Below are 26808 nucleotides of genomic sequence, written 5' to 3'. Positions count from 1 at the left end.
ATTTTGGTTTTTTTCATACTTTCTTTCCATAAATATACCTTTTCTTTTACATTTTTTATCTAACTATAGCATAAATATTAAACAAGCATTGGCATAGCCAATAGGTCTCACCTTTGGGACCTTATAAGTATTTAGTTATGCAGCACAATATCCTTGGTACAACAACATTAACTGTTGCATGGTTAAACACTTATAAGGTCCCAAAGGCGAGACCTATTGGCTATGCCAATGCTTGTTGCACTAAGACCACGGAAACTGGCTACGTCACTGAACCAAGCACAGTTCTTCAGCGAGGTCAGTTAAGATCCTGGCATTCTTCGCAGTCAGTTCTCATGTTTGCTTTTAAGACCCACATGGCAGTACACGAGCCGGGCTTTGCGCCAAGAAAGGTTCTGAAGTGTGACTGGGCCAGTGACATCTGTTGTGCTACAGGAAATTATCGATACTGGAGCAGCTGATGTACATGGTTTTCTGAACCCAAAGTGATCAGGTGCTCAAGTTTTTTTTTATGCCTTACTGTTGATACATGTTGTTTCACATGCGAGGTGACTAAGCGCAAGTGCTCGCTCGTATGAACGGTGTGCACTTCCCAATGACAGTGGCTCGGTCGTAGACAGATATTCTTGCATCTGTGGATTCCAGGGCTAGCCATAGCCAGTTGGTTGTCAATTGTAGTTCTAGAATGTGTGTTATCTACATCTCTATCTGTATTACCTACTGGCGGTCATCGGGGATGTTAGGGACCACGTCATGAGTGATGTAATATATGGGGTCATAAGCAGCGCATTACGGGTTTTGTATGTTATAGTTAGCTCAGGTAACTATAACTACTGAATTTAACTGGTTTTGTACGAGTGAAATGTGAGCCTAACTATAAAACATCTATAGTGCAAACCTAGCCAAAAAGCGGTGGAGCCTATAAAAGATTCATAATAAATGAAGCTGAGTGTGTCCTGGTGATGGGTACCAAGCTTTTGTATAGGACGATTGAGTGTGCTGATGGCACATCTAGTACTTAATCTAAAATAAGTGCAAGGGCCCAAACTTTTCTTAAGGGTCCGCCCCTGGTGCTGCTGGTTGGCAGTTGCTTAATACCAAGCCGATCAACTTCGATTCCACTTCATGCCTCTTTCTTCCACTACCCTACACTTCCTGTCGCTTTATATCACTCTTGCAGGTTCTTTCTCATCTCTGGTGTATTTCGTTGTTACTGTTTTTATATCCTTCTCTTCCCCGGTCTCTTTTTTCTGGCTTTCTCTCACTCTTGCTCACGGTCAGATAAGCACTCTCCAACGAGCACTGTCAGAAAAGTTGTCCAAACTGTACCATGATCCATAACCACTACATGATGCCTCCCGCCCTAACTCTAGCATCCTTTAGGCAGGGTGAGAGATTTGCCCCAAACGCTATCCCCAGAACACAAAGCAGTGCATTGTGGCCCTATAAAGAGCACTCTCGTCTTGATGGGGTCAGACACACTTGTGATCTATTCCTCTAAAATGTTAACACGAGTTATAAACACTGCGAGAACTCCCTCGCCGCCAGGACTCTGTCCTGATTGCCAGTTATATTCTCTACACACCACAGGCTCTGATCAGAGGTGAGGGACACCCTCCCAAATCTTTACGGTAATCTACACACCACAGGTTCTTAGAGGTGTGGGGCTCCCTCCCAAAGCTTTACGGTATTCTATTCACCACAGTCTCTTAACAGAGGTGAGGGGCACCCTCCCAAATCTTTACGGTAATCTACACACCACAGGTTCTTAGAGGTGTGGGGCTCCCTCCCAAAGCTTTACGGTAATCTACACACCACAGGCTCTTAGAGGTGAGGGGCGCCCTACCAAAGCTTTACGGTAAATTCAGAATGTTTCCTAGATCGGACAACTCTTGAGTGACGTAAATGTGTCAAAGACTTTAGTGACCTACACACCATCTCAACAGATCCCATGGGAATATCCGCACAGCCAAGGTGCCCCTTTTTCACACTGTTTACTTTTGACTTGACCCCACGACCCAAGCGTGTGACCATAAGCACTGGATAAGCTGCCCCTCTTAAAACTGGCCATCCATCCGAACTTTCTCCCTGGCCAAAAGAAAAGGGACAGCTTGTATTTGTAAAAACGATTTATTGGTGAGCTTGTATGCCTGAACCTTACTTCTCACTTTTTTTTTTATTCAAACTATTTTATTGTTTTTCAAGAGAGAATAATACTGTACCAGGATTATCACTTTTGATAGCGTTGTTGGGTTAAGATTGTATTTGAGATCATTTACTATTAATGTGGCAGTTTCACATTTTTCTCAGATTTAGCGAACCTCACCTCGAAGGGCTGTTGTTACAACCATGGAGAACTGCCTTGGGATTGTGTCATTTGTCCACCGACAGTCTCTGGATCTCCAGAGCCATCTTGCCGGCCAGACCACGCCCCCGTTCAAAGAGACACTCAATTGAGCTGTTATCACACAACTTTTGAGTAAAAACTATGGAGTCTCTTACTGAGTCACAAAAGGCCCCCGACGGACTAGAAGGCAGAAGAGCCAGTATTTGAAGGAAAGATAGCTTTGATACACAACGTTCAGCGCGCGATTGTGGGCAGCCGGAAGGAGCGGTGTCCGCAGCCGGAAGGACAAGACTCCAGTGCCATGTTTTCGAATCAGGACACGGCGGATATGCAAGAAGGGATGGGGTAAAAAGGCTCCGCCCAAACATAAAATACTAGAATGATTTAGGGGATGGTGGTTTATGATTCCACCTAATTAGCCATTCTTTCTAAAGAGAAGAAAGGCGTAACTTCATTTTACAGCCATACACTGAACAAAGGTAACAGTAGCATGCAACTATGAATAAAATAAAATTAAACAGGAAAGGGGTTGGGAGCCAAGTTCAATAGGCTTTTGCCAGCAGTGACTCGAGCACAATGCCTGCAAAACCCTCCAGTAATATGCAGAGTGTGCTCTTTTGCACAATGGGCGGGGCTTGCATAGAGCTCCAGGGTAAAGGAATTCACAACTACATGCAGAATGCACTTCGCTGGGGCCATCTCGAGAACAAGGAGGGCAAGTGGGTAAACTCGTGCTCCGTGCCCACTTCTGCTGTGCATATTGTGTGATAGCGGGAGGTTTTAGGTGTGTGGGGGTCGAGGCTCTGCAGGGGTGCATTGCTGGCAGTTTCTTTTCTTCTTCTGATGGTCTGGTTTGTTTTGTCAGCGTGGAAAATGGCAGGGTGTGCGTCACATGCACTCTAGAGGAAAGGTCACGTCACTGAATGGTCAAAAAGAGCACTGGACTTTGGGGGGGGGGGGGGGGGGGGGTAGGAGATGATCGCAGGGCGTGCACGAGTGCCTTGGACCCAAATGCAATGAAATAACCCCAATCTCTAGTTTGGCACAAATAAAAAATATCGATAAGCGGGGGAAATTAGAACCCTCAGACCACTGGGCCGGGCGCAAAATGATGCCGCCGCCACTGCTTAATGTGACGACCCCCCATCTCACATATCTCCCCCCACGGGGGGGGGGGGCGCTTTTGTTACTGGGGGGTCCGGTTTGCCGCAGTGCAGCAGTTTTAAAAGCATTGCAGAGAGTTCCTTGTATCCCCAACAGTGTTCAGGCAACAATAAAAGCGCCAAGATAACTCTGGTGGTTAATGTACCTGCTGGAGAGATGGGAGTTTTGCCTAGTGGCAGTTTGGACTCATCCAAGGTAGCGCAGCGGGTTGATATGCCTGCTGCACAGAGCGTATAGTAGGCAGATCACAGAACAGTATGTTGTGTCAAGGCTCAGTGGTTTACCGCTTTTGTCACAGAGATCCTTTTGTGACTGTGCAGTTCAGAAGTTACAATCGCAAACATATACATAGGCGCCCCAACACACGAGAACAAAAGCGGCCATACAGTACTTCCCCGTGACAGACACTGGGCAACTGCCCTATAGAATGGATTATTGGCGCCAAAACTGGTTTATCGAACATGAACTGAGGAGGACGAGGACTGTAAAACTGCCCTGCGTGCAAGGGCCGCAGCGGGACAGCGCCGAGAAGTACTCTGTAATGATATTTTGTCAGTAGTCACATTAACCCACTGAGGTATCTTCGAATTAGGATGTATAAGGTAAAATATATTATAGTATGGGTCGATACACTGCCTTTATGCGGACCAGGAAGAGCACGGATTGATTTATAATAACAATCCCATACACGCGTTCAATTAATCTATTGTACAACGAAGGCCTGCGAGTATTTTTAGCCCAACCCATGACCCCTCATTGGATTTTTGTTGACTCAGCTTCCTCTGCACGAGAGATGTGATTTTGATCACTTCCCAGTCCCATCTAAACTCCCCCTTCCTTTCCAGCGGGGCAGCGCTCGGCTGAGACGCTCTGGCGCCCAGGCAGGAGGTGGGGTCCCTGCCCCGGATGGCCGCCGCTCCGCCCCCAACTCTCCGATTTCGACGCCCCCTCCCCCCACAGCGGTTTTGTTTGTCCCACTGGGACCCCGGGTGGGCAACAGATGTTCCTCCTCGGAGACCCGCACTTCGCTGTGAAACAGGCAGTTTTAGGGTTCTTGGCACAGCAATAGCCAAAGCAGGACAATGGCTGGATTTGGAAGCATTTGGCCAAGAAATGGCAGACGTGTACCTATTTCAGCGAATTTGTTTTATGAAATGCACTGACCTTTCATGCGCGCGCGCCAAGACTTCGGGGTGGGATTAACAGGTTTGGACAACAGCACAGTGGGAGTGAAAACTGTATTTACACAAGGAGGCTGCGGCGACCCTCCCACGAGACCGGATTCCAAAAATAGACGCATTCCACCAGACAAAGGAAGCAGGGATAGCAGGGCAGCCGGGGCCTTCCCTGCAGCATTCCGACCTGGATACCACCCAGCATCCTGAGCCATGCCCCCCCCCCCCTCCCACCAAAATACAGCGCCCGTAGCCTGGGGCACCCTCCACCCAGCATCCTGCACAACCCTCCACCCAGCGTCCTGGACCTGCACCCCCCCCCCCCCCCCCAGCGCCATAGATATGCACACCCCTCCACCCAGCATCCTGGCCCTGCACACACCCCCACCCAGCATCCTGGACCTGCACACACCCCCACCCAGCATCCTGGACCTGCACACACCCCCACCCAGCATCCTGGACCTGCACACACCCCCACCCAGCATCCTGGACCTGCACACACCCCCACCCAGCATCCTGGACCTGCACACCCTCCACCCAGCGCCATAGATCTGCACAACCCTCCACCTGGGACATGCACACCCTCCAACCAGCACCCTGCACACCCTCCACTCAGCATCCTGCACCTGCACACCTCTCCACCCAGCGCCATAGACCTGCACATCCTCCACCCAGTGCTTGCACCCCTCTCCATCCAGCACCCAAACACCCTCCATTCAACACCCTGAGCCTGCTCACCCCTCCACCCAGCACTTGAACCTGCTCACCCCTCCATCCAGCACTTGAACCTGCTCACCCCTCCACCCAGCACTTGAACCTGCTCACCCCTCCATCCAGCACTTGAACCTGCTCACCCCTCCATCCAGCACTTGAACCTGCTCACCCCTCCATCCAGCACTTGAACCTGCACACCCCTCCATCCAGCACTTGAACCTGCACACCCAACCTAGGGAAGTGAGGCCTTCCCAGCAGCCAGAACCTGTAAAGTCACCCCAACTGGAGCCACAGCCGGCAAACTGCCCTCCAGCATCCCAAACCCAGACATCCCTACAGCATCCGGAACATCTATCACCTGATCAACTACGTCCGGACTGCAGAACGCCCTAACCCAGGAACCCCAACAGCATCTGCAACGAGTACACCCCTCTAGCACCTTATTCTGTACAGCACGAGCCAGCCCAAACCCAGGCGCCCCTACAGCATCTGGACCCAGTACACCCCTTTAGCACCTATTCTGAGCCCAGCCAAACAAAGGCACCCATACAGCATCTTGAACCTGTACATTCCTCTACCGCCCTTATCCTGAACACGGACCTCCGCCATCCTTAGCCTGGACATCCCTCCAGCATCCCGAGCTTGTACAGCGCAGAAGCATCAGGACCCTGAGAACTCTTTCAACATCCTTAGCTCCGACAGCACAAGCATCCCCCGCCAGGGCAGCACACAGAGTCTAGACACATCGGCAGCATCTTCGTGCCTGGGTACCACTACCACCCTCCTCCATCCGTCTCCAACCCCCAGCATCCTGGGCTTATACGCTTCCCAAACACTATCAGCCTTACAGACTTCCGAATGTGAGCCTCATCCCCGACACCAGCACCCTCTTGTGACTATCGGCACCACTACAGAGCCCGGTGACTATTTACCCCACTTTCCCTGCAGCACCCCAAGTCTGTACAGCCTTCTGTAATTTTTAGCCCGAGCACATCATTCCAGCACCCTGAACTTGTTAAGCACCCTGAATCTTGACCCTCCCCAACCCGGGTACCACCCGAGCTAGCACCCACCCCCACAGCCGAGCCCCGCCACTCCCCAGGCATATTCTCCCTGGCCAGCCTTACAAAACCATAGGTCTGAAGCCAGCAGCCCCCAATCTCCCCAACACCCCAAGCACGTACACTTCTCACTAGCCTATATATTTACGCATTTTCATATAGTGCTGACATCACACACATGGGTCCCGAAGTAGCGTGCAACTCGCCGAAAAAGCGCTTCGACGCCTAGTCAGGGGTAGTAAGCGCTATATAATTACAATACAATACCCGAAGGTGTTAGAGCGCTTACAACATTAGCAGCGCCCTACAAACGATTCTACGAATCTCAAGATACACCAGCACTATTGAAAGAGTGAAAAGATGTAAACACGTATGAAGTTACATAAGTTATTTAAAAAAAGTAATGGGTAAGCAGCAATATAAAGTCAGTGCAAAATCTGAACCCACTGCAGCCCGGAATCCACATCACACGGGAGGGTGTTGAGTTAAGAAGCAACGAGTCGCCGGACAGGCAGTTAAAATGTGGAGCAGAAACGAGCTGAGCGGTACTGAAGAGATACTGAGCCTGTAAACCTACCGCCAACAGCCAGGGAGTACCTGTAGGGTGGCATCCACCTCAGCATCCTGAGGATGTACATTCCACCCCACCCAATCACCGTTAGTGTGCATTCCGGTGCAACACCCTGCGCCCAGAAACCACTCCAGCACCCTAAGCCTACCCGCCTCTTGTCGGCCTACAGGACCCGCATGTCTAACCACCCCAATTGCTGCAACAGGCCTGTCTTCCTCCCAGCACCACCCTGAGGTGGACGCCTCACCGGCCTGATACGCCTCCCAGCACCCGAGCTGGGCATCCCTCCAGTACCATGGGCCTGACACCCCACCAACCACCCGAGCTGGACACGCTCCAGTTCCGCGAGTGTAGACCCCGCTCTAGCGGCAAGCGTCTTTAGCCTGGACACTTATCGTAAACACCCCAAATGTCCGTTGCATGGACTTCCCACCATCATGGGCACGCGGCTGCAGCACCCAACGTGTACACCCAATGCAGCCTCCTCGGCACAGGCACCAGCTCAGCACCCCCCCCCCCCCCCCTCCATCACCCTGAGTCGCAGTGCCTGGACACCCAGGGCCGGCCTTAGCGCTAGCGGCGGCCGGTGTGACAATCATGCGCCCCCACACTCCATGACCGCCCCCTCGGATTCTCTCACTACCACCCGGCAAAAGCGTCCCTCATCTCCCCCAGGTCCCTACCACCTCCATGGGCCAGCGCCCGGCGTGGCCGCACCGCCCTAAAGCCAGCCCCATGGAAAACGAACCAGCCCTCTAAGTCGGCCCTCCACCACTGCAACCAGCATGGACACCTGCAGCCACCCCATCCTCTTCCACATTGCAGACCCCTTGGAAATCAAATAATTCTATTACCGGGCAGGCGCGCTCCCGCCATAAGAGCTGAGAAACAGGGGGGAGGGGGCGTTCAGAACGCGGGTCACTACCTTTTATTTAACATGTCTCCGGTGCGAGTTTGCGCAAGTCCCCCATGCTATTAAAGTTCCCTTGTGATGGACTCCCTCCCCCGTTTTAAAACACCACCAGCATCGGCCAGAGGAGGTCGCTCACTGCCAAGACGGGAACAGTTGCCATCTGACCCCCTACTGTTTGCACATGATTCGGCCAAACGTTCACGATAGGCTTAAACCAGCTTGCTTCAAAATAGGGGTCTCTACGACCAGAGCTACCCCGCATCCAGACCTGTGAACTTAAGGAAACCCCCTTTACTCCGAGGAGTCACAAGAGCACACACTGACACACGAGTGCACGTACCTGCCCCTCCAGCTGCACAGGTCCGTGGAGTAGGAGCCCAGCACAGGGTTCAGGGTCCCGAGGTACAGGAGAAAGGCCAACCAGAGCATCTTCACACCGAGCCCCTGCGCACGACACACGGCATGGGGGCATCACCCTCCGCCGGCAACTTGCATGGTGTCCGAGGGCCCCGCAAGGCCGAGGACAAGAGGAGGGAGGCGCCGAGACTAGCGGAAATACATGCACCACCAACGACCGCTGCTGACTGACCAGCAGCTCCAGGCAGGGAACGGGGGAAGGGGAGCAGGAGCCGGCCAATCGGACAAGGCCGGACAACTTCTGACCAATCAGAGACCGGCGAGACTGGAGGGGGAGATAAACTTCTTAAAACCCCCTCCCCCAGCGCACAAAGGGAGGGCGGCAGGGGGAATGCCATCAAAGAGGTGGGGGAGAAGTTTAGGAGCTGCTCGGAGCTAATCCATGTCCAGATGTGAGCAGGGCTCAGGCAGAGGGGATGACTTCCTGTCAATTGATTTGCCATGCTTCTAAAATATAAATAGATTCAGATGTTTATACATATGAAAGTAAAGGAATGAATGTACATATTTTCATGAATGCTAACATGGTAAAACAGATTATATACACGGACAAATAAATGTATACGCATATTTAGATAAAAACGCAGAGAAATAAACAGAAGCATTAGATATATATATATATTTCATTATGTTCTTATATACCTTGATATTTATGTAAATATCCATTTATGCGTCTGATTGATGTATGGTTCTATTACTTTATGTATTAATGTATGATGCTTTATGTGTTCTCCTGTCTGCATGTATTTTTCGATATATTTGTTTATTTTTTATGTATTGGCAAATATATATTCATTATATGTTCACAGTTATTTTACTTTATATATTTTGTGAGTATGTTTGTGCGTGACTAAACAAATACGTACAGAGAGTAGTTGAAAGTGTTATTATTAAAATGTTAACTGTTCTGTACGTATGTATTTGTTTAGTCTTTTATGTATGTGTCCGTTTTCGAGCCATGTATATATCCAGAAACAAATCGATTACGTACTAATCGGCTATGCGTGTACCTTTAATTCTCTATAAAGTTAATCTACTTATGTTTTTGCCTATTATTCTTTTCCATGCACTTCCCTTCGGTTATTTCTTTAGCGGTTGTTGTTCAGTTCTGCACGGTCAGCGCTGCGTGTGGCTGCAGGTTGTTTCATGGCGCCTGGGGTAGGGAACTCTTGCTTACTCATCAATATTTCAGGAGTCAGGGAGGCGGGGCAGCAGGTTTAGTGGGAGAGGCACGGCCATTCCTCGCTCCTCCTTTGACAGCGAATCTGATCCCATCTGAAGAACTGATTTATTTATTTAGGTGTTTGCAGAGCGCTACAGCTTCGAAGCACTGTAGACTGAGTCTTTAATAAGGAGAAAGACAATATTTGACAGGTAAGGATGCCTTCTATAGGCAGCTGTCCATCTGCTGCTGTCTACTCCTAAGCCAGAGAGGACTGTCGGCACCTCATGAAAGAAAAAAAAACTTTTTATTGATTTTTGTGCATGTCCGTTTGTAATGAAATTTTGTACATAGTGCAAAAATGAGCCAGTCGTCTTCCTGGGGCTTTTTTAAATAGTTTGCTTTGCAAACTTCAAGGAAGAGGTATTGAAAACGAAGTTTGACTTTTTTACCCAACATTTCTCTACTCTGGCCCTGCACACTGCAGTGGGCAAGGTCATGCCAACCAGGGCAGCTTGCCCATTACCAGACTTATGGAGATATGCAGAGACGGTGATCAGATGCGATGTTATTGGTTTATTTGTGGCCTTATAAAGTAGAAACTATACCCAATCGGGTGTCAGAGCCCTGTATGGGGAAAACACCAGGCAATTCAGCCCTGCGTTGATTGGCAGCAAAGTTAATTGTTTACAGTACATTGGTTCTAAAGCATTATAATGAGAGTTAGTGAAATTACGCGACAGGGGAAGACCAAAATATTCTCTAGGGTATACTGAACTATGCGGCAAGGAAAATACATTATGCGTCACATTGCAACACAATTTGTGATCGTATTACTTCATTGTTTTGACATGTTTACGCTCTTAACTGCCTGGGCTTGGTTTTCACATCAGTACCAGTTGAACAAGTGCGGAGTTACCCTCGACCTCTCGTGTTTTCCCAAAGCTGTTATTGCGTAAGAGCAGCCCAATCCCCATGGAAACTCCAGGGGTTAGTAAGAAACTACTAGACAATCGGAAGAGGTAGTAGGCGCTATAAAAATTACAAATACAATTACAGTTAGCAAATTGTGGGGCTGGACTGACCCCTAGGCATTCTGACATCAACCCGAGGTGAGAGGTAGGGGCTGCTTTTAGGGTCAGGTGGGCTGCCATAACCTAACCTTGGAAGCGCCCAGCCAATATAATTAAATAATTGTGCTGTGATAAGCCCCGTTTTTGGCCCCCTGTATTGCTAACCCCACACTCCTTTAAATGATACCCTTTCTAGAGCGCAGCACGTGCTACAATAAACAGAAATTATTAATACTGTTGTTTTCACCCAATGTTTTCACAGATAGCTTGATGTTCGTGTACAACAGGAAAACGCTTCGAGGGAATACTTGGGTGTTTTTTTACTTCTTATTTTTTTATGAGGTGTTTCGCAGCCCTCTGTGAATTTTTAAAGACGTTTTAAATACAGGTCTTTTTAAGAGACTGCACGTCTGGAGTGCGCCGATTTCCTTTCAAAACTAGTTTTACAAGCTGTGGCGGTTGAAAGTTGATGTGCTGCAGGGGTGCAGGCAGGCCCAGGGCAGCACGAAGTCAGTTTGTAAAACAAATAAAAAAAAGTCCACTTATGTATTGCTGCAGGCCTCTGATGCATAGACTAGAAGAAAACCAGGTAAAGCTGGAGCTAGTGAACGCATTATTCTGTTGACGAGTAACACTTTAACTACAGGTCACAATCTGTTACTACGTTATGGTATGCTATGTTTTCTTTGCTTTGCCATTTTTCTCTGCTGCCTTATTTTAAAAGGAGAAAGGGAGAGACGTGTTTTCAACAGACTCGTCAACTTATTCATACAACTCCAGAGGCGGTGAGGGCGTAGAAACATGCCAGTGCATAAGACTTGTAATGGACCACTGTACTTCAACCACGCCCTACTTTTAGTGGTTCCACCGCCACTGTGTCCCTTATAATCAAAATACACCCTATGTAAAAAGGAGTGCCTCTATCAACAATCTTTACAAGCTAGATGCTTGATAATAGTTATATGGTGGTCCAATTCAAAGAAAGTCCATAGAGAGTATTTATACATTTCCAATTCGTTGTTTATTTCAAAACTTCAATTATTTCACCCAGAAAACATCATAACAGATAATCCAGCCAACGTGTTTCGTCCAAACTTGACATCATCAGGGCTGTAAGTTAGAAAACAAGCACATCAGTGAACATTCCTCCACTGTTCCCCATTCCAGTACAAAATAAACACACATCCATCATTCCCTTAATTAATCTATTTGGCTCCGTGCCTAGACTCAAAAACTTGTGGTCCATTACATTCAGTTAAAAAAAAGACAATTCAAACAAGGTTTCGGTCCATGAATGAGTCTCCATGAAAGTTTGGTGAAGTTTTCTTTAGGGGTGTAAACTGCTTCAGATTTTGTACTTATTTTTACTGGCGTCCTCGTTAGGACTGAAATTGTATGTCTTGGAAAAGCTGTTTTTGAAGTCAGAGCGAAACATGTGTCAGCCAAATCAACCTTCACTCTTGCACAAGGGTATCCCTTGATCCTTCCGACTGAATTAACTTGTATACCTTCAAATAAAAAGAACAGTTTTACAAAGCCATGAACAATTTTGAGTATTACACTTGTGAATTCGAAGGAGAATGATGATTTCTTTTTTCAAACAAGCATTGGCAAAGCCAATTAGTCTCGCCTTTGCGAAAGCTATTGGCTTGCCAATCTGTTTTAGCCATGTTGTACACCAGAGTGTCTGCAAAGTTAGTGGGGTAAAGGAGAGTGGTGTGGATTGGAGTGTCTTAAATTGGAGTAGAGTAGAGTTGAGTGGCCTGGAGTGGAGTGTCATGAAGTGAAGTGTTGTGGAATGTCACGGAGAGAGTAGAGTGACATAGAGTGGTAGGGTGTCGAGTGGAGTAAAGGTGAGTGGTGTAGAGTGCCAGAGGGGAGTAGACTGTCATAGAGTGTAGTAACATAGATTCTCGTAGAGTGGTGTAGAGCAAAGTGGAGTGGTGTGGAGGGTGTTGCATAGAGTGCAGTAGAGTGTTGTAGAGTAGAGTGGTGCAGAGTGAAGTAGATTGACGTAGAGTGGAGGGGCATAGAGCATCAGCGGCTGTCCATAAGTGTCGGTCTGGCTGAGCAAATACAGCCTGACAGACACTCCATATTTTTAGGTCAGGCAGCCAGGAGCTAGACATGTGCTAAATGTGCAGGCTCCTGGTTGCCTGAGCTGGGCTGAGGATGTCACAGCTTCTGTGGGTGTGACCCCCTCAGCTCGGCAAAGGTCTTCGGGCCCTCCCCCTTGTGATGAGGGTGAACGTTAGTGATAGCCTCGTACATGGGAGCTGCAAATTTAAGCTCTTAAGTTCCCAGGGCAGAGTGTCTATCACTGACACCGCCTAACAGAGTGGGTGGGGACAGCAGTCTCTCTGACCCTATAGAACTCGTGTGATGAGGTAGGGACTGCTGCCTGCCCTCATTGGCTGACCTAAGGAAAGAGTAAGAGACAGAGTCATGCATGCACCCTGGTACACCCCCTCACTCCGAGAAGGGAAGCAGAGGCTTCATTGGTGTGAAACGATCTGGTGTAAGCACTATAATCTGGATGCTTTGAGTAATTATGAAGTTGAGTTTCATTCCTATAAAAGAGCACTTGTGGCTACTAAAGCAGCTTTTTCTGATGCAAGGATTTCTAAAGCTAGTGACCTATAAAAGGAGATCTTTATGGTGCTTAAAGAGCTAAGCTGGACCAAAGATCAGGCCCCGGTGGTAGATTCTGAGGATTGTAACTGGATGCAGGACTCTTTTTATGAATACGATTGGGGACATTCAGAATGAAGTTGGGAATACCCTGCTGTGTCCCTGCCCGTTGGTGGCGGCTGGTGTGTCCCTTTATCGGGGCAGGCAGTTATCATCATTCCCATTAGTGGACCTGGAGACTCTGGCCTCTTTCCTGGCAGCTGTTAAATTAGGCTTGCCGGAGGACCTTTGTCCACCAGAGATGTACACAGTGGCCTTCCCAGTTATGGGGGAAAAGCTTCTGTCTCTCCTAAATGCCTCATTGGCATTGGGGTAAACTGGCATTGAGATTTAAGAGGGCTATGGTTAGCGTTATGTCTAAGAAGGTGGGCGCAGACCCAAAAAACCTAAAGAACTATCGCCCAGTATCCCTGCTGCCATTGGGGGGTCTCGAGTTTGCCTGAGGCAGCGCTGGTGTGTGGTGCAAGCAATCTTCTGGTTCCGACATCGTTGTGGGCTGTTCCTGGTCTGCGTCTCCCTCCCGCCGCCGCGTTAGGCACTCTCGCGGCCGCGGTTGGAAGGGATTACAATTCCCGGCGTCCATCCCTTCAAGGAAGATACCGCCCTCAGCCCGCCAACAGCGCCTGGAGGCGCTACAAAAACCCAGCTCACCCTCCGCATCGCGGGACGCGCGCGGGCGGCGCCGGGCGGAGCCCGGGCAGAGGGTGGGCCGTCTGTGGCCGTCCGGGGCTGGCCAAGGCTGGGCTGGGCCATCCCTCTTTCAAGTGAGCGTATGAAGTTGGAAGGAAGGTGACGGTGAACTGTTAACCGAACTGCGTCGCCCGTGTGATCCATTCGCCAATAATACACGTAAGGATTTTATTAGGTCTGCTAAATATGGCTGGGAAGGGGAAGCGTGCCACAGTCCCTGCAACAGTGTCTGGTACTATGGACCAATTCATAACCAGAGCAGTCTCGGTTATTGAGCATGAAATCGCCATCACTGAGAGGCGCCTTTCTACTGATCCCATGCTCGCAAGACGCTCCTCACTAGGAATATTGGCCTAGTCCAAGTCACCGACCAAATTAAGGGCGCAGTTTCGGAGGGATGCATCTCCGTCGGCTGGCTTTGAAACGCACTCTAATATATCAACATCTTCGGACAGGTCGCTTGTTGATATTGCTTTGTCTGATGGAACACCTGCAGCGCCAGTAATGGTCTCACCCAATGCCAACCCTACTCCCCCTCAGACAAGAGCTGCGACCAAATTTTCTAGACCCGTTAACTCTAAAAGGAAAAGGGGTGGAACTATGGTACGTACCAGGCAGGCGAAAATGCCTAAAATATGTAAAAATTCAGCTATCCCCGACACTTCACGCACCCAGGAATGCTTATATGGGGAGGACGCTAGCACAAGCACCCCCTTTTTGCTCGATAGTAGAGACATGATTTCCCAACTAGAACTGGCCGTTCGATCTTTAATTTTGCCAATTCTAGAAAGGGTTAAATCAGTGATTGAAAAAGTTGACAGACTGGAACAAACTATTTTGGACAATTTTTGTTCTTTAAAAATTGTTGTCAAAATGTCTACTAGAGACAATGTTAAAGCTAGTTGCCCCCATAATGTAAACTCTTCGAATAGTGCATCGCTCCCTTCTGGAAAACCTACCTCATCAACCATCACAGACTTAGGAACTAGCTCTACCAACTCTGCGGCTAACACCCACCAGTTGTCAGGGCGGGAGGGAGGGACACGTAAGGAATCCATGAGTAATAATCCAAAGCACATTGCGGAAGGGAGAGAAGTTGTTAATCCTGTTACCACCGCAAAGCCTTCAAGTCCACCCTTAGCCCAAATTCATTTACCACCAGAATCTCTCCCATACGTAGTTGTTTTAACTGGAGTCCCAGAATTATCCGCAGGCAAAACCGAATCTTTCCAGGAGCTAAGAAACAAAGTAAGTCATTGGCTAAATATAAATAGGCCAATCCCAAACAACCTGAATGGGAGAATTTTATTTGTAAGAAGAGTAAATTGGGCGGGCTCAAGTACTAAAAATGTAGCGGGTGATTGTATTATTGTTAACTTCGAAGACACTCGAATCCCGAGGTTCATTACGAACCACACACCACATGGACCCAGTTCAGGGATAGAGACACACACCCTTCACCATTTTTATGATACAGGCCCTAGATATTGACACTCACATCGCAAAATGAACTATACACTAACTAAAGTCCAAAGGGCAAATGAATGTGAAGCTACTGGTGGCCATGACGTTGTCAACCCTGGTTCGCCAGGGGTGCCCACTCCATCCAAGGTTTGCTCAATAGGCCCTTGTAGTGTGAGAGGGAAGCCGAGTGAGCCAATTGAGACTGTCGCACACCAAGGCTCATTGCTGGGGAAAAGACAAGGCACTTTGTTATCGTGGAATCTAGCAGGTATGAAGACCAAACTAGATTCCCCTGACTGGGTGGGATTTGTCAACAATTATGATGTTTGTATTCTGCAGGAAACATGGTCCTGCGAGCCCCAGTTTTTGCTGGGTTATCTGAATTTTTATGTTCCAGCGACCAAGGGCCCAAAAGGCCGACCTATGGGTGGATTAACCATCTGGGCTCGCCAAGATTTATTCTCTAGGGCAGTTACGATTGATACGGGCTCCCCAGACATCCAACTAGTGAGACTAACCTTCGGCTCAATGAATACATTAGATATTTACAATTTGTACCTCCGCGGGACGAAAGGGAAAAGGTCACGGGTATTGGACACTCTGACTAGTCTTATTGAAAACAACTCGAGCAATAGGGATATGATTGTTGCGGGCGATTTTAATGTTACATTTGAACCCCTTCTAGATCCGGACTCCGAATGGGGCCTTGATCCCGAAGAAGATCGACTATGGGGAATACCTGTCCTGCCGCTTTGCCCAATTAAAAGGTGGTCCATGATAGCAGTGCAGGTAAACGCACTATGCTATGAGAAAGGCCTAAGGGCCTTGAACGGAAGGACACCTGGAGACAGGAACGGTGTATTTACCTTTGACAACGGACGTTCGGCTAGTAGGATTGATTACGTTCTTTGTTGCATGAGGTTGTGGAAGCATATTGTTGACATGGTGGTTGTATTAAGAGCTGAGAGCGACCACAACCCTATATGCGTTACCCATAGTTGGTGGGGAGATTGTAACACGGCGAGAGAGGAACATCAATCGGGCTACCCTGACCGCGTTCCTACTAATGATATGAGAAGACTTAAGTGGCCCCAGGTTAAGATCAATGTCGAGGTCATTGCTAACATCGATGATGAGCTTGCCAAGACTACTGCGAAATTGGAAGACATTCTGGTGACCAATCAAGCTAGGGACCAAGTCACCAGTCTACATGAGTCCTTCTTTGAGGGACTACGTAGTTTTTTTTATAAGCCAACAAAGAAGGGTACAAAACCACTCTTCAAACGTTTAAGATGGTACGACGAGGAGTGCAGACGAGCCAGAGGCAATCTGGCGCAAGCTCTTTCTAGTAGGAGCAAGACTATTATTCAAATAGCAAGACTATATTACAAGAAGTGTCTCACCCAAGCTAAAAAAGGTGGGATGAATCGTATTGGTCCGATCTGAAGGAGGCTTGCTACGCCAGGGATTCCAGATTGTTCTGGAGTGTGATCAAATGGAATAGAGGTGGTACGCCTGATAGCCCATCTAACCATGTCACCCAAGAGGACTGGATAGGTTACTTTAAACCGCAATACGCATGTAACCCCCTATTCAAATCTCCGGGGTCGACATTGTATGAATTTTATTTGCATGGCCCTTTTACCCCAAACGATGTTCTAGTAGCCCTGGCCTGTGTAACCACAGGGAGGACACCGGGATTGGATGGGGTCCCATCTGATCTTTTCCTTAACAATAAGCCCAGATGGAGCAAATATATCTCACTAGTGGCCAATGCTGTGGCAGAAGGGGCTCCCGTGCCCAAATCATGGGGGGGCGCAATTATAATCCCCATTTTCAAAAAGGGAGATAAATCCCTCCCAGGAAATTATAGACCTATTAGTCTAATTGACACAATCCAGAAGGTCATCGGGAGGATGGCCCTGAATGTGCTACTGGACTGGATCAAAGACAATAGGATACTCTCCTCTTTCCAAGCGGGCTTCCGCAAATCCACCAGCACGGTGGACCAGGTGTTCCGCTTTGTTCAACTGCACTGGAAAGTAGTAACATTAGGCAAAGGCAGTCTCTACGTCGCTTTTGTGGACCTAAGAGCTGCCTTCGACCTTGTTCCCCGAGAGCAGTTGTGGAGGATTCTCGAAAAGCTAGGCCTTTCCATGGAACTTTTGACCCTAATTAGGCGACTGCACGAGCCGAATTTTGCAAGAATCCAGTGGGGAGGCCCGGGGGACATTACCCCGGAGTTCCCGGTGGAGCGTGGTGTGCGCCAAGGATGCACCATGGCACCCACGCTCTTCTCCCTGTACATCAATGGAATAGTCGACTATATGACTCAAGTTAACACCGATGCCCCTACGTTGGCTGGAGTGAGCACCCCAATATTGATGTTCGCTGACGACACCCTTATCGTATCCAAAACACCGAGTGGCATGCGAAGGGCATTGTTAGTTTTTGAAGATTTTTGCAGAAATCATGGCCTAGAGGTCAATGTGACCAAAACCAAACTCATGGCCTTTAATCCTCATCCAAGTTACAGAGCAGGAAAGTTTGTCATGAGTGGGCAGAAACTTGAGGAAGTAAAAAACTTCATCTATTTGGGCATGCATGTGACACATGATAACAAGTGGAACAGACACTTGGAAATGGCCACCCTGAAGTTCAGGCAGATAACAGGAACCCTGATTGGTGAACACAAAAAATCCTACACTAGGCCCATTAAACCATTGCTCCAAGTGTATGAGGCAAAGGCCTTAAGCTCAGTGCTGTACGGGGCCGAGCTATGGGGTTTCGACACACTATCATCTCTAACAGCTGTCGAAAACAAATTTTTTCGTAATATAGTCGGCCTCCCGCAGAGCACTCCCTTGGTCCCGTTACGGTACGTTCTAGGTAGGAAGGCAATTAAGGACATAGCCAAACTCCGCCCAGTTCTCTACTGGAGGAGACTCTGGACTACTCCTGAGCTTCACTCATATGCTATGGGTCTTATGGATGTTATACAGGCTGACACGTTCCATAAGATTGGGTGGCTAAGGAACCTCCGGGAAACCATGATAGATCTGGGTATGGAGGGACTATGGAGCGATCCGGTGGCTACCGGGTTCCCCTCAAAGAGATCCCTGAAAATGCTATACTGGGAACGGATATACCATCGGATCTGGAATGATTCTGCCTCACCTACAATGACCAGTCGCTTTTTGGAGGCAAAGGTTTCCCCAGCTCTTGAACTCTACTGGGATTTGATCACCCAACCCAGAGATCGGAAACTTTATTTCCAATTAAGAGCAGGTTCGCTCCCACTTAGGGCTCTAACTAAAGGGTGGGCTGGAGCAAGTGCAGGGACTTGTCCCATTTGTGGCCTCCACGAGGAAACAATTGCCCATTTTCTGTTTGTTTGCCCCGCTTACGCCAACCCTAGAAGGACATGGTTGTCCCCTTTGTGTAAAATCCTTGCCACAAGGAGCTCTGCTGTTGCATTAAGACTCTTGTGTACAAGTACTCTTCCAGTATTATCAATCGCCCTATCTAAATATTTGGGATGGGCTTGGTCTTTAAGATATAGGGCTCTTAGGGAATCTGCGGGAGCACCTACCACTGGGTAGTTAGTAGTAAATTCCCCTCAAAGAAAAGTAGCATTATCTTGAAATGCCTTTTTAAAAAAATGTTTCCATCTTTTAGTCTTTTGCCATGTTTAATTCTCGTCTTAAACTGTAATTTTTAGCTTGTTGATATGTCTGGTTTTTTGTTTTCTTTTTGTTTCTGTTTTGTCCTAATTAGAGTTTTAAAATATTTAAAGGATGATTTTATCTATTTTTATAAGGACCAGATTCTGATAATTGTGTTTTTTGTATATGTTTGTGTCTTTTATGGATTTTTTAAAAATTCGAATAAAGACTATGATGATGATGGTATGTCTTGAAAAAGCTGTTTTTGAAGTCAGAGCGAAACATGTGTCAGCCAAATCAACCTTTAATCTTGTACAAGGAGCCAGGTATCCCTTGATCCTTCCGACTGAATTAACTTGTATACCTTCAAATAAAAGGAACAGTTTTACAAAGTCATGAACAATTTTGAGTATTACTCTTGTGAATACGAAGGAGAATGATGATTTCTTTTTTCAAACAAGCATTGGCAAAGCCAATTAGTCTCGCCTTTGCGAAAGCTATTGGCTTGCCAATCTGTTTTAGCCATGTTGTACACCAGAGTGTCTGCTGTTCAGCAAAGTTAGTGGGGTAAAGGAGAGTGGTGTGGATTGGAGTGTCTTTAAATTGGAGTAGAGTAGAGTTGAGTGGCCTTGAGTGGAGTGTCATGGAGTGAAGTATTGTGGAATGTCACAGAGAGAGTAGAGTGACATAGAGTGGTAGGGCGTCGAGTGGAGTAAAGGTGAGTGGTGTAGAGTGCCAGAAGGGAGTAGACTGTCGTAGAGTGTAGTAACATAGATTGTCGTAGAGTGGTGTAGAGCAAAGTGGAGTGGTGTGGAGGGTGTTGCATAGAGTGCAGTAGAGTGTTGTAGAGTAGAGTGAAGTAGATTGACGTAGAGTGGAGGGGCATAGAGCATCAGCGGCTGTCCATAAGTGTCGGTCTGGCTGAGCAAATACAGCCTGACAGACACTCCATATTTTTAGGTCAGGCAGCCAGGAGCTAGACATGTGCTAAATGTGCAGGCTCCTGGTTGCCTGAGCTGGGCTGAGGATGTCACAGCTTCTGTGGGTGTGACCCCCTCAGCTCGGCAAAGGTCTTCGGGCCCTCCCCCTTGTGATGAGGGTGAACGTTAGTGATAGCCTCGTACATGGGAGCTGCAAATTTAAGCTCTTAAGTTCCCAGGGCAGAGTGTCTATCACTGACACCGCCTAACAGAGTGGGTGGGGACAGCAGTCTCTCTGACCCTATAGAACTCGTGTGATGAGGTAGGGACTGCTGCCTGCCCTCATTGGCTGACCTAAGGAAAGAGTAAGAGACAGAGTCATGCATGCACCCTGGTACACCCCCTCACTCCGAGAAGGGAAGCAGAGGCTTCATTGGTGTGAAACGATCTGGTGTAAGCACTATAATCTGGATGCTTTGAGTAATTATGAAGTTGAGTTTCATTCCTATAAAAGAGCACTTGTGGCTACTAAAGCAGCTTTTTCTGATGCAAGGATTTCTAAAGCTAGTGACCTATAAAAGGAGATCTTTATGGTGCTTAAAGAGCTAAGCTGGACCAAAGATCAGGCCCCGGTGGTAGATTCTGAGGATTGTAACTGGATGCAGGACTCTTTTTATGAATACGATTGGGGACATTCAGAATGAAGTTGGGAATACCCTGCTGTGTCCCTGCCCGTTGGTGGCGGCTGGTGTGTCCCTTTATCGGGGCAGGCAGTTATCATCATTCCCATTAGTGGACCTGGAGACTCTGGCCTCTTTCCTGGCAGCTGTTAAATTAGGCTTGCCGGAGGACCTTTGTCCACCAGAGATGTACACAGTGGCCTTCCCAGTTATGGGGGAAAAGCTTCTGTCTCTCCTAAATGCCTCATTGGCATTGGGGTAAACTGGCATTGAGATTTAAGAGGGCTATGGTTAGCGTTATGTCTAAGAAGGTGGGCGCAGACCCAAAAAACCTAAAGAACTATTGCTCAGTATCCCTGCTGCCATTTCCAACTAAAATTCTGGAACAGCTTGTAAATAAGGTCTGTATAACATTTTTGAATGACAAGCAACTGCCTCATCCTTGAAAATCAGGCTTCCGAGCACATCATAGTCCTGAGTTGGTGATGCTCTCTGTACTGAACGAACTTAAGTTGGCGGCAGATAAGAACAGGTCCTCCACGTGGATTTAGCTCGACCTCACAGCAGCATTTGTTACATTGGACCATCAATTGCTCATGCACCAGTTACTGATGTGCAGGATCACAGGGTCTGTACTTTTGTGGATCTTGTCATTCTTGAATGACCGTTCACAGAGGGTGCAGATGGGTGGTCATGTCTTTAGGGAAAGGATGCTAACTTACGGAGTCCCTCAGGGATCCGCAATATCCCCATTGCTGTTCAACATCTAAATACAGCTGTTGATTGCAGAACTAACACAGTTGGACTGTCAACTGTTCAACAGTGAAGATGACATCCTGCTGGTCTTGCACGTCAAAAGTTCTACATAGTCAAAGTTGAACGAGAGAATATCCTATGGTTCAGTGTGAACTGGATGACAGCTAACTCTCCGAAAATAAGCCCAGAAAAAACAGTGGTGCTGGCAAGCACAATGAAGGGGAATCTCTGGAAGGACAGTGTTTGACCCCTACAGTTAGGTTCCCCTCCCGGGCACCATAGCAGCAGTGAAAAGCCTTGGTATTAAGCTGCACAGTAACCTGTCTATTGCCAAGCAAGTGGCGACAGTGTGTGGGAGTTGCACAGGTCTCCTGAGACAGCCCCAGAAACTGATTCCAATTCTTTCATTCTCAACCATGCAAATGGTGGTGGCGGCAATAATTTAGTCACGGCTGGATTATGGAAATGCGCTGTATATCAGCCTCCCCAATAAGCTGTTGGGCAAGTTCCAGGTGACAATGAATGATGAAGCATGATTTCTGTTTAAACAATCAAGATGGGCGCAGGACACTTCACTGGTTGGCAGTCAAACAGAGGGCCATGTTCAAAGGCTTGTGCTTTGCGCACAAGACGCTGCACGGCACTGTGTCCCATTAAGGAATGTCTGAGGCATTGCGTGCCCAGTCGTTGTCTGCGTTCCCCAGGGGCGCCCTTGCTGACTTGCCCACGCTTCAATAGAACAACTTTGGGTGGCCAGGCATTCTCAGTTTTGATTCCCCAGATCTGTAACAGACTGCGGGAAAGTTACATGTTATTATAACCTTCGGGTAAGTGCCAAGAGACCACTGGTATTTGTCCGCATTATATAACTGTTAATAACAAAACATAATAATGAGGGGAGGCAGCAGTCCCAACCCTCATACCACCTCCCTAAAAGCTGCAGCAGGTAAGTGTTGTGTTTTAATTGACTGGTGCATGCTTGTGTGTATGTATGAATATATGTGTGTTTGTGAGTGAGTTTTGTGAATGTGTGTGTGTGTGTCTGCATGTGAATGCATGTGTGTAAGTGAATCTGCATGTGTGTGTATGCGGGGCACCTGCCCCCTCTAACCCGTATTACCGGGCACCACTGACTTAGATTGGAGTGGGATCGGAGAGTGAAATGGCATAGAGTGGGGTGTTGTAGAGTCGAGTGGCATTGAGTAGAGTGGAATGGCAGAGAGTGTCATAGAGTGGAGTGGCATAGAGTTGAGTGGCGTGGTGTGGAGTGGAGTATTGAAGTGGAGAAGAGTGGAGTAAAGTGCCCATAGAGTGACATAGAACGAGTTACATAGAGCGTAGTAGAGTAGTGTTGTCTAGTGGCATAGAAAGTAAAGTATTGTAGAGTGGAGTGGAGTGTCATAGAGTTGAATAACGTTTCTAATTGAGTAGAGCATCATAGAGTAGAGTATCATAGCGTGTACTGTAGCAGAGTGGAGTACAGTGGCCTAGAGTGAAATGGCGTAAAGTACTGTGGTGTAAAGTAGATTGGCGTACAGTGCATTGGTTTTGAGGAAAGTGGTGTAGAGTGTACTGGCGTAGAACGCAGTGCTGTAGGGTGGAGTGGCTTAGAGTGCAGTGAAGTAGAGTAGAGTGGTGCAGATTAAATTGCAGTGGTGTACAGTGCAGTGGCATAGAGTGAAGTGGTATAGAGTAGATTGGTTCAGAGTAGATTGAAGTGGCATAGAGTGGAGTACAGTGCAGAGGTGTAGAGAAGAGTGGTGTAGAGGGCAGTGGTGTAGAGCGCAGTGGCGTGGAGTGCAGTTGTGCAACATAGATAAGAGTGGTGTGGAGTGATACAGAGTATAGTGTTGCAGAGTACATGGGTGCAGAATAGATTAGAGTAGTGTGTAGTGATACAGAGTGTAGTGTCGTAGAGTACATTGGCATAGAGTGCACTAGAGTGGCATAGAGTTTAGTGGTGCAGATTAAAATGGAGTGGCATAGAGTGTGTTTGCATAAAGTAGAGTGGAGCAGAGTAGAGTGGTGCAGACAGCAGTTGGGTAGAGTGCAGTGGTGCAAAATAAAATAGTGCTGAGTAGAGTGCAGTGACATGGAGCGCAATGGTGTAGAGTAGCATAGCGTGCAGTGGCGCAGCGTGCATTAGTGTAGAGTGCAGTGCTGCAGAGTAGAGTGGTGTTGAGCTCAGTGGCAGAGAGTGCAGTCTTGCAAAGTAGAGTGATATAGAGTGCAGTTGAATAGAGTGGAGTGGTGCAGAGGGTAGTGGAGTAGAGTACAGTGGTGTAGAGTAGAATAGTGTGGCATAGAGTGCAGTGGAACAGGGTGCAATGGTGTAGAGTGGTGTAGTGTGCAGTGGCATAGAGTGCAGAGTAGAGTAGCGTTGAGTGCAGTGGCATAGAGTGTAGTAGCATAGAGTGTAGGGTCGTAGAGTGCAGTGGCGTAGAGTGTTGCAGTAGAGTATAGTGGCGTAGAGTGCAGTGGTGCAGTGTAGTTGGTGTAGAGTGCATTCATTTTGAGTAAAGTAGTGTTGAGTGCATTGGCGTTGAGTGCAGTGGTGTAGATTGAAGTGGTGCAGGGTTATAGTGTAGTGGCATAGAGTAGTGGTGTAGAGTGGAGTGGCATGGTGCATAATGTGCAGTGTTTCAGAGTAGAGTGGCATAAAGTGGAGTGGCGTAGAGTGAAGTGGTGCAGAATAGATTGGAGTGGCCTAGACTGGAGTGGTGTAGAGTGCAGTGGCGAAGAGTACAGTGGTGTGAAGTAGAGTGGGGCAGAGTTAACTGGCATAGAGTAGAGTGATGCAGAGTAGAGATTGAAGTGGAGTAAAGTGCATTGTCATAGAATGCAGTGGTACACAGCAGATTAGAGTGGCGTAGAGTGTATTGGTGTAGAGTGCATTGGTGTAGAGTGCAGTAGAGTTGTGTACAGCCCGACACTACTGCACGCAGTCACGCTGCACCCCAACAGATCCTGCTCAAGCAGACTCCGCTCACCAAAGATGACTCACTCAAGACCATGAAGAGCATCCACTCGGGAGCACCCTCGGACCCTTGTTCACATCACATCTTCCATAGAGCAGCCACCTCCACCACTGCCGAGCTTCACCGCGCCATCAACTACTCCATTGAGACCACCACCTACCCCGACGACTAGAAACATGCCAAGATCTACCCCCTGCTAAAGAAGACATCCACCGACCTGATATACCTCAAGAACGTCAGACCCATCTCCTTGCTCTCCTCCCTAGCCAAGGTCATCGAGAATGCCATCAACGCCCTACTCTTCGAGTTCATCGAAGGTAACCATGTCCCAATCTGGCTTCCAAAGCAACCACAGCTCCGAGATCACGCTCTCAGCTACAGATGACTTCTGCTCCCTCCACGACCAAGGCGAAACCGCAGCCCTCATTTTACTGGACCTCTCGGCCATCTTCAATACTGTCTCCCACACACCCTAATCAGAAGACTCCTCGATGCTGGCATCCGCAACAAGACACTGGACTGAATCTCCTCCTTCCTAACTAGCCGAACACAGCGAGTCAGACTTCCTTCGTTCCTCTCAGAACCTTCAAAGATCATCTGTGGAGTGCCCCAGGGCTTCCCCCTGAACCCCACCCTCCTCATTGTCTTCTATGCCGACAACACCATGCTGATCCTCTCCCTCACCAACTAACCCACAGCCACCAGAATCAAATTCCACAGCGGGATGAAGGCCGTTGCCACCTAGATAAAAGATAGCTGCCTCAAACTCAACTTGTACAAGATGTAGTACTCATCCTGGGACCCACCCTCTCACCCTTGGGCGACTCCTGGTGTCCCGCCGCACTGGGAGCCCCTCCCCATCCACACTGACCATGCACGGAAGCTCTGCATCATACTGGACTCCTCGCTCACAATGAACTGCCATATCAATGCCATATCCTCCTCTTGCTACCACACGCTCCACCTGCTTCGAAAGACATTTAGACGGATCCCTACAGAATCCAGAAAGGCAGTCACACAGGCACTCATCAATGGCAGCCTTCACTACAGCAATACACTCCACCCCAGCGGCGCCCAGAAACTGCTCAGGAATGTACAGAACGTTAAAAATGCAGCAGCCAGACTGGTCCTCAACATCACACAATACCAAACTAGTATCCAGGCTTGTAAAGGCTCTACAAACTAATTGCACCTTACGTGGTGTACACCGCAAAATGCGGGAAGGAAGCAATTCCTTTTTGTTATTTAACCCTCGCACACCCTATTGGTGTCATGCTTCATCATCGGGTTCACCCTAACTCCTAAAGGTCAGGGTGGGCTCAACCATATTTCAGGGAGCACTTAAGAGATGTAGGCCTGGGGGACTTAAAGATATAAAAATCCTACTCTGTTCCTCAGGTATCCCTTTTATTCACGGGGACGTAGTGGATATTCAAATAAGTTTAAAAAACAGGTCTTATTTGAGGTTATGGTCAGTGGTAGAGAGTGCAGTGTTGCAGAGTTGAGTGCAATGGTACAGAGCAGAGTGGTACATAGCAGAGTGGCGTAGAGTGCATTTGTGTAGAGTGCAGTGGCACTGAGTGGCGCAGAGTAAAGTGACGTAGAGTGAAATGGTGTAGAGTAGAGTGGCATAAAGTGCTGTGGCATAGAGTAAAGTGTTGCAGACTAGAGTATAGTGGCGTACGGTGTAGTAGTGCAGAGTAGGTTGGCATTGAGTGCAGTGGTGTAGAATGTATTGGATTTGAGTAAAGTGGTGTAAAGTGCATTGCCATTGACTGCATTGGCGTAGAATAGAGTGACGTGGAGTGGAGCTGGTTAGATTGCTCTGACGTAGAGTGGAGTTGCATAGAGTGGAATAGCACAGAGTGGAATAAGGTAGCGTAGAGTGCAGTGGGGTAGACTAGATTGTTTCAGAGTAGAGTACATTTGTGTAGATTGCATAGGCATAGAGTGCAGTGGCATAGAGTGCACTGGTGCAGAGTAGATTAGAGTGGTTTAGGGTGGATTTGCATAGAGTGAACTAATATAGAAGGGAGTGGTACAGAGTAGAGTGCACTGGTGGGTGTAGAGAGCAGTGGCATAGACTGCAGTGTTGCAGATTAGAGTGGCTTAGAGTGGAGGGGCACAGAGTGAAGCCTTGTAGAGTGCAGTGGCGAAGAGTTCAGTGGTGCATAGCAGAGTAGTGTGAGGTAGAGTGCAGTGATGTAGAGTAGAGTGGTGTAGAGTAGAGAGGGGTAGAGTGAAGTGGCATAGAGTGGAGCAGTGCAGAGTAGGAGTGGCGTGGAGCAGAGTAGAGCTGAGTGGGGTAAAGTGGAGTATGCATGGTGTGGTGGCGTACTGCCATTACAGACAACACATCTTCAATTGAAA

General features: G+C 48.1%; 1 protein-coding gene across 1 annotated transcript in view; it reads right to left on the bottom strand.

Annotated features, from left to right (window-relative positions):
* Positions 1 to 8533, bottom strand: part of METRN (meteorin, glial cell differentiation regulator) — a 31232-nt gene extending 22699 nt beyond the window's left edge. Inside the window, exon 1 of the mRNA XM_085628346.1 lies at positions 8283 to 8533. Within this exon, the coding sequence (XP_085484472.1) occupies positions 8283 to 8371 (89 nt within the window). The 5' untranslated portion in view covers positions 8372 to 8533. The remainder of the gene's footprint in view (positions 1 to 8282) is intronic.
* Between the last annotated feature and the right edge of the window lie 18275 nt (positions 8534 to 26808).

The sequence above is a fragment of the Triturus cristatus genome, chromosome 10, assembly GCF_964204655.1.
Source record: "Triturus cristatus chromosome 10, aTriCri1.1, whole genome shotgun sequence".
Taxonomy (NCBI): Eukaryota; Metazoa; Chordata; class Amphibia; order Caudata; family Salamandridae; genus Triturus; species Triturus cristatus.
This window is presented reverse-complemented; position numbering and strand designations above follow the sequence as displayed.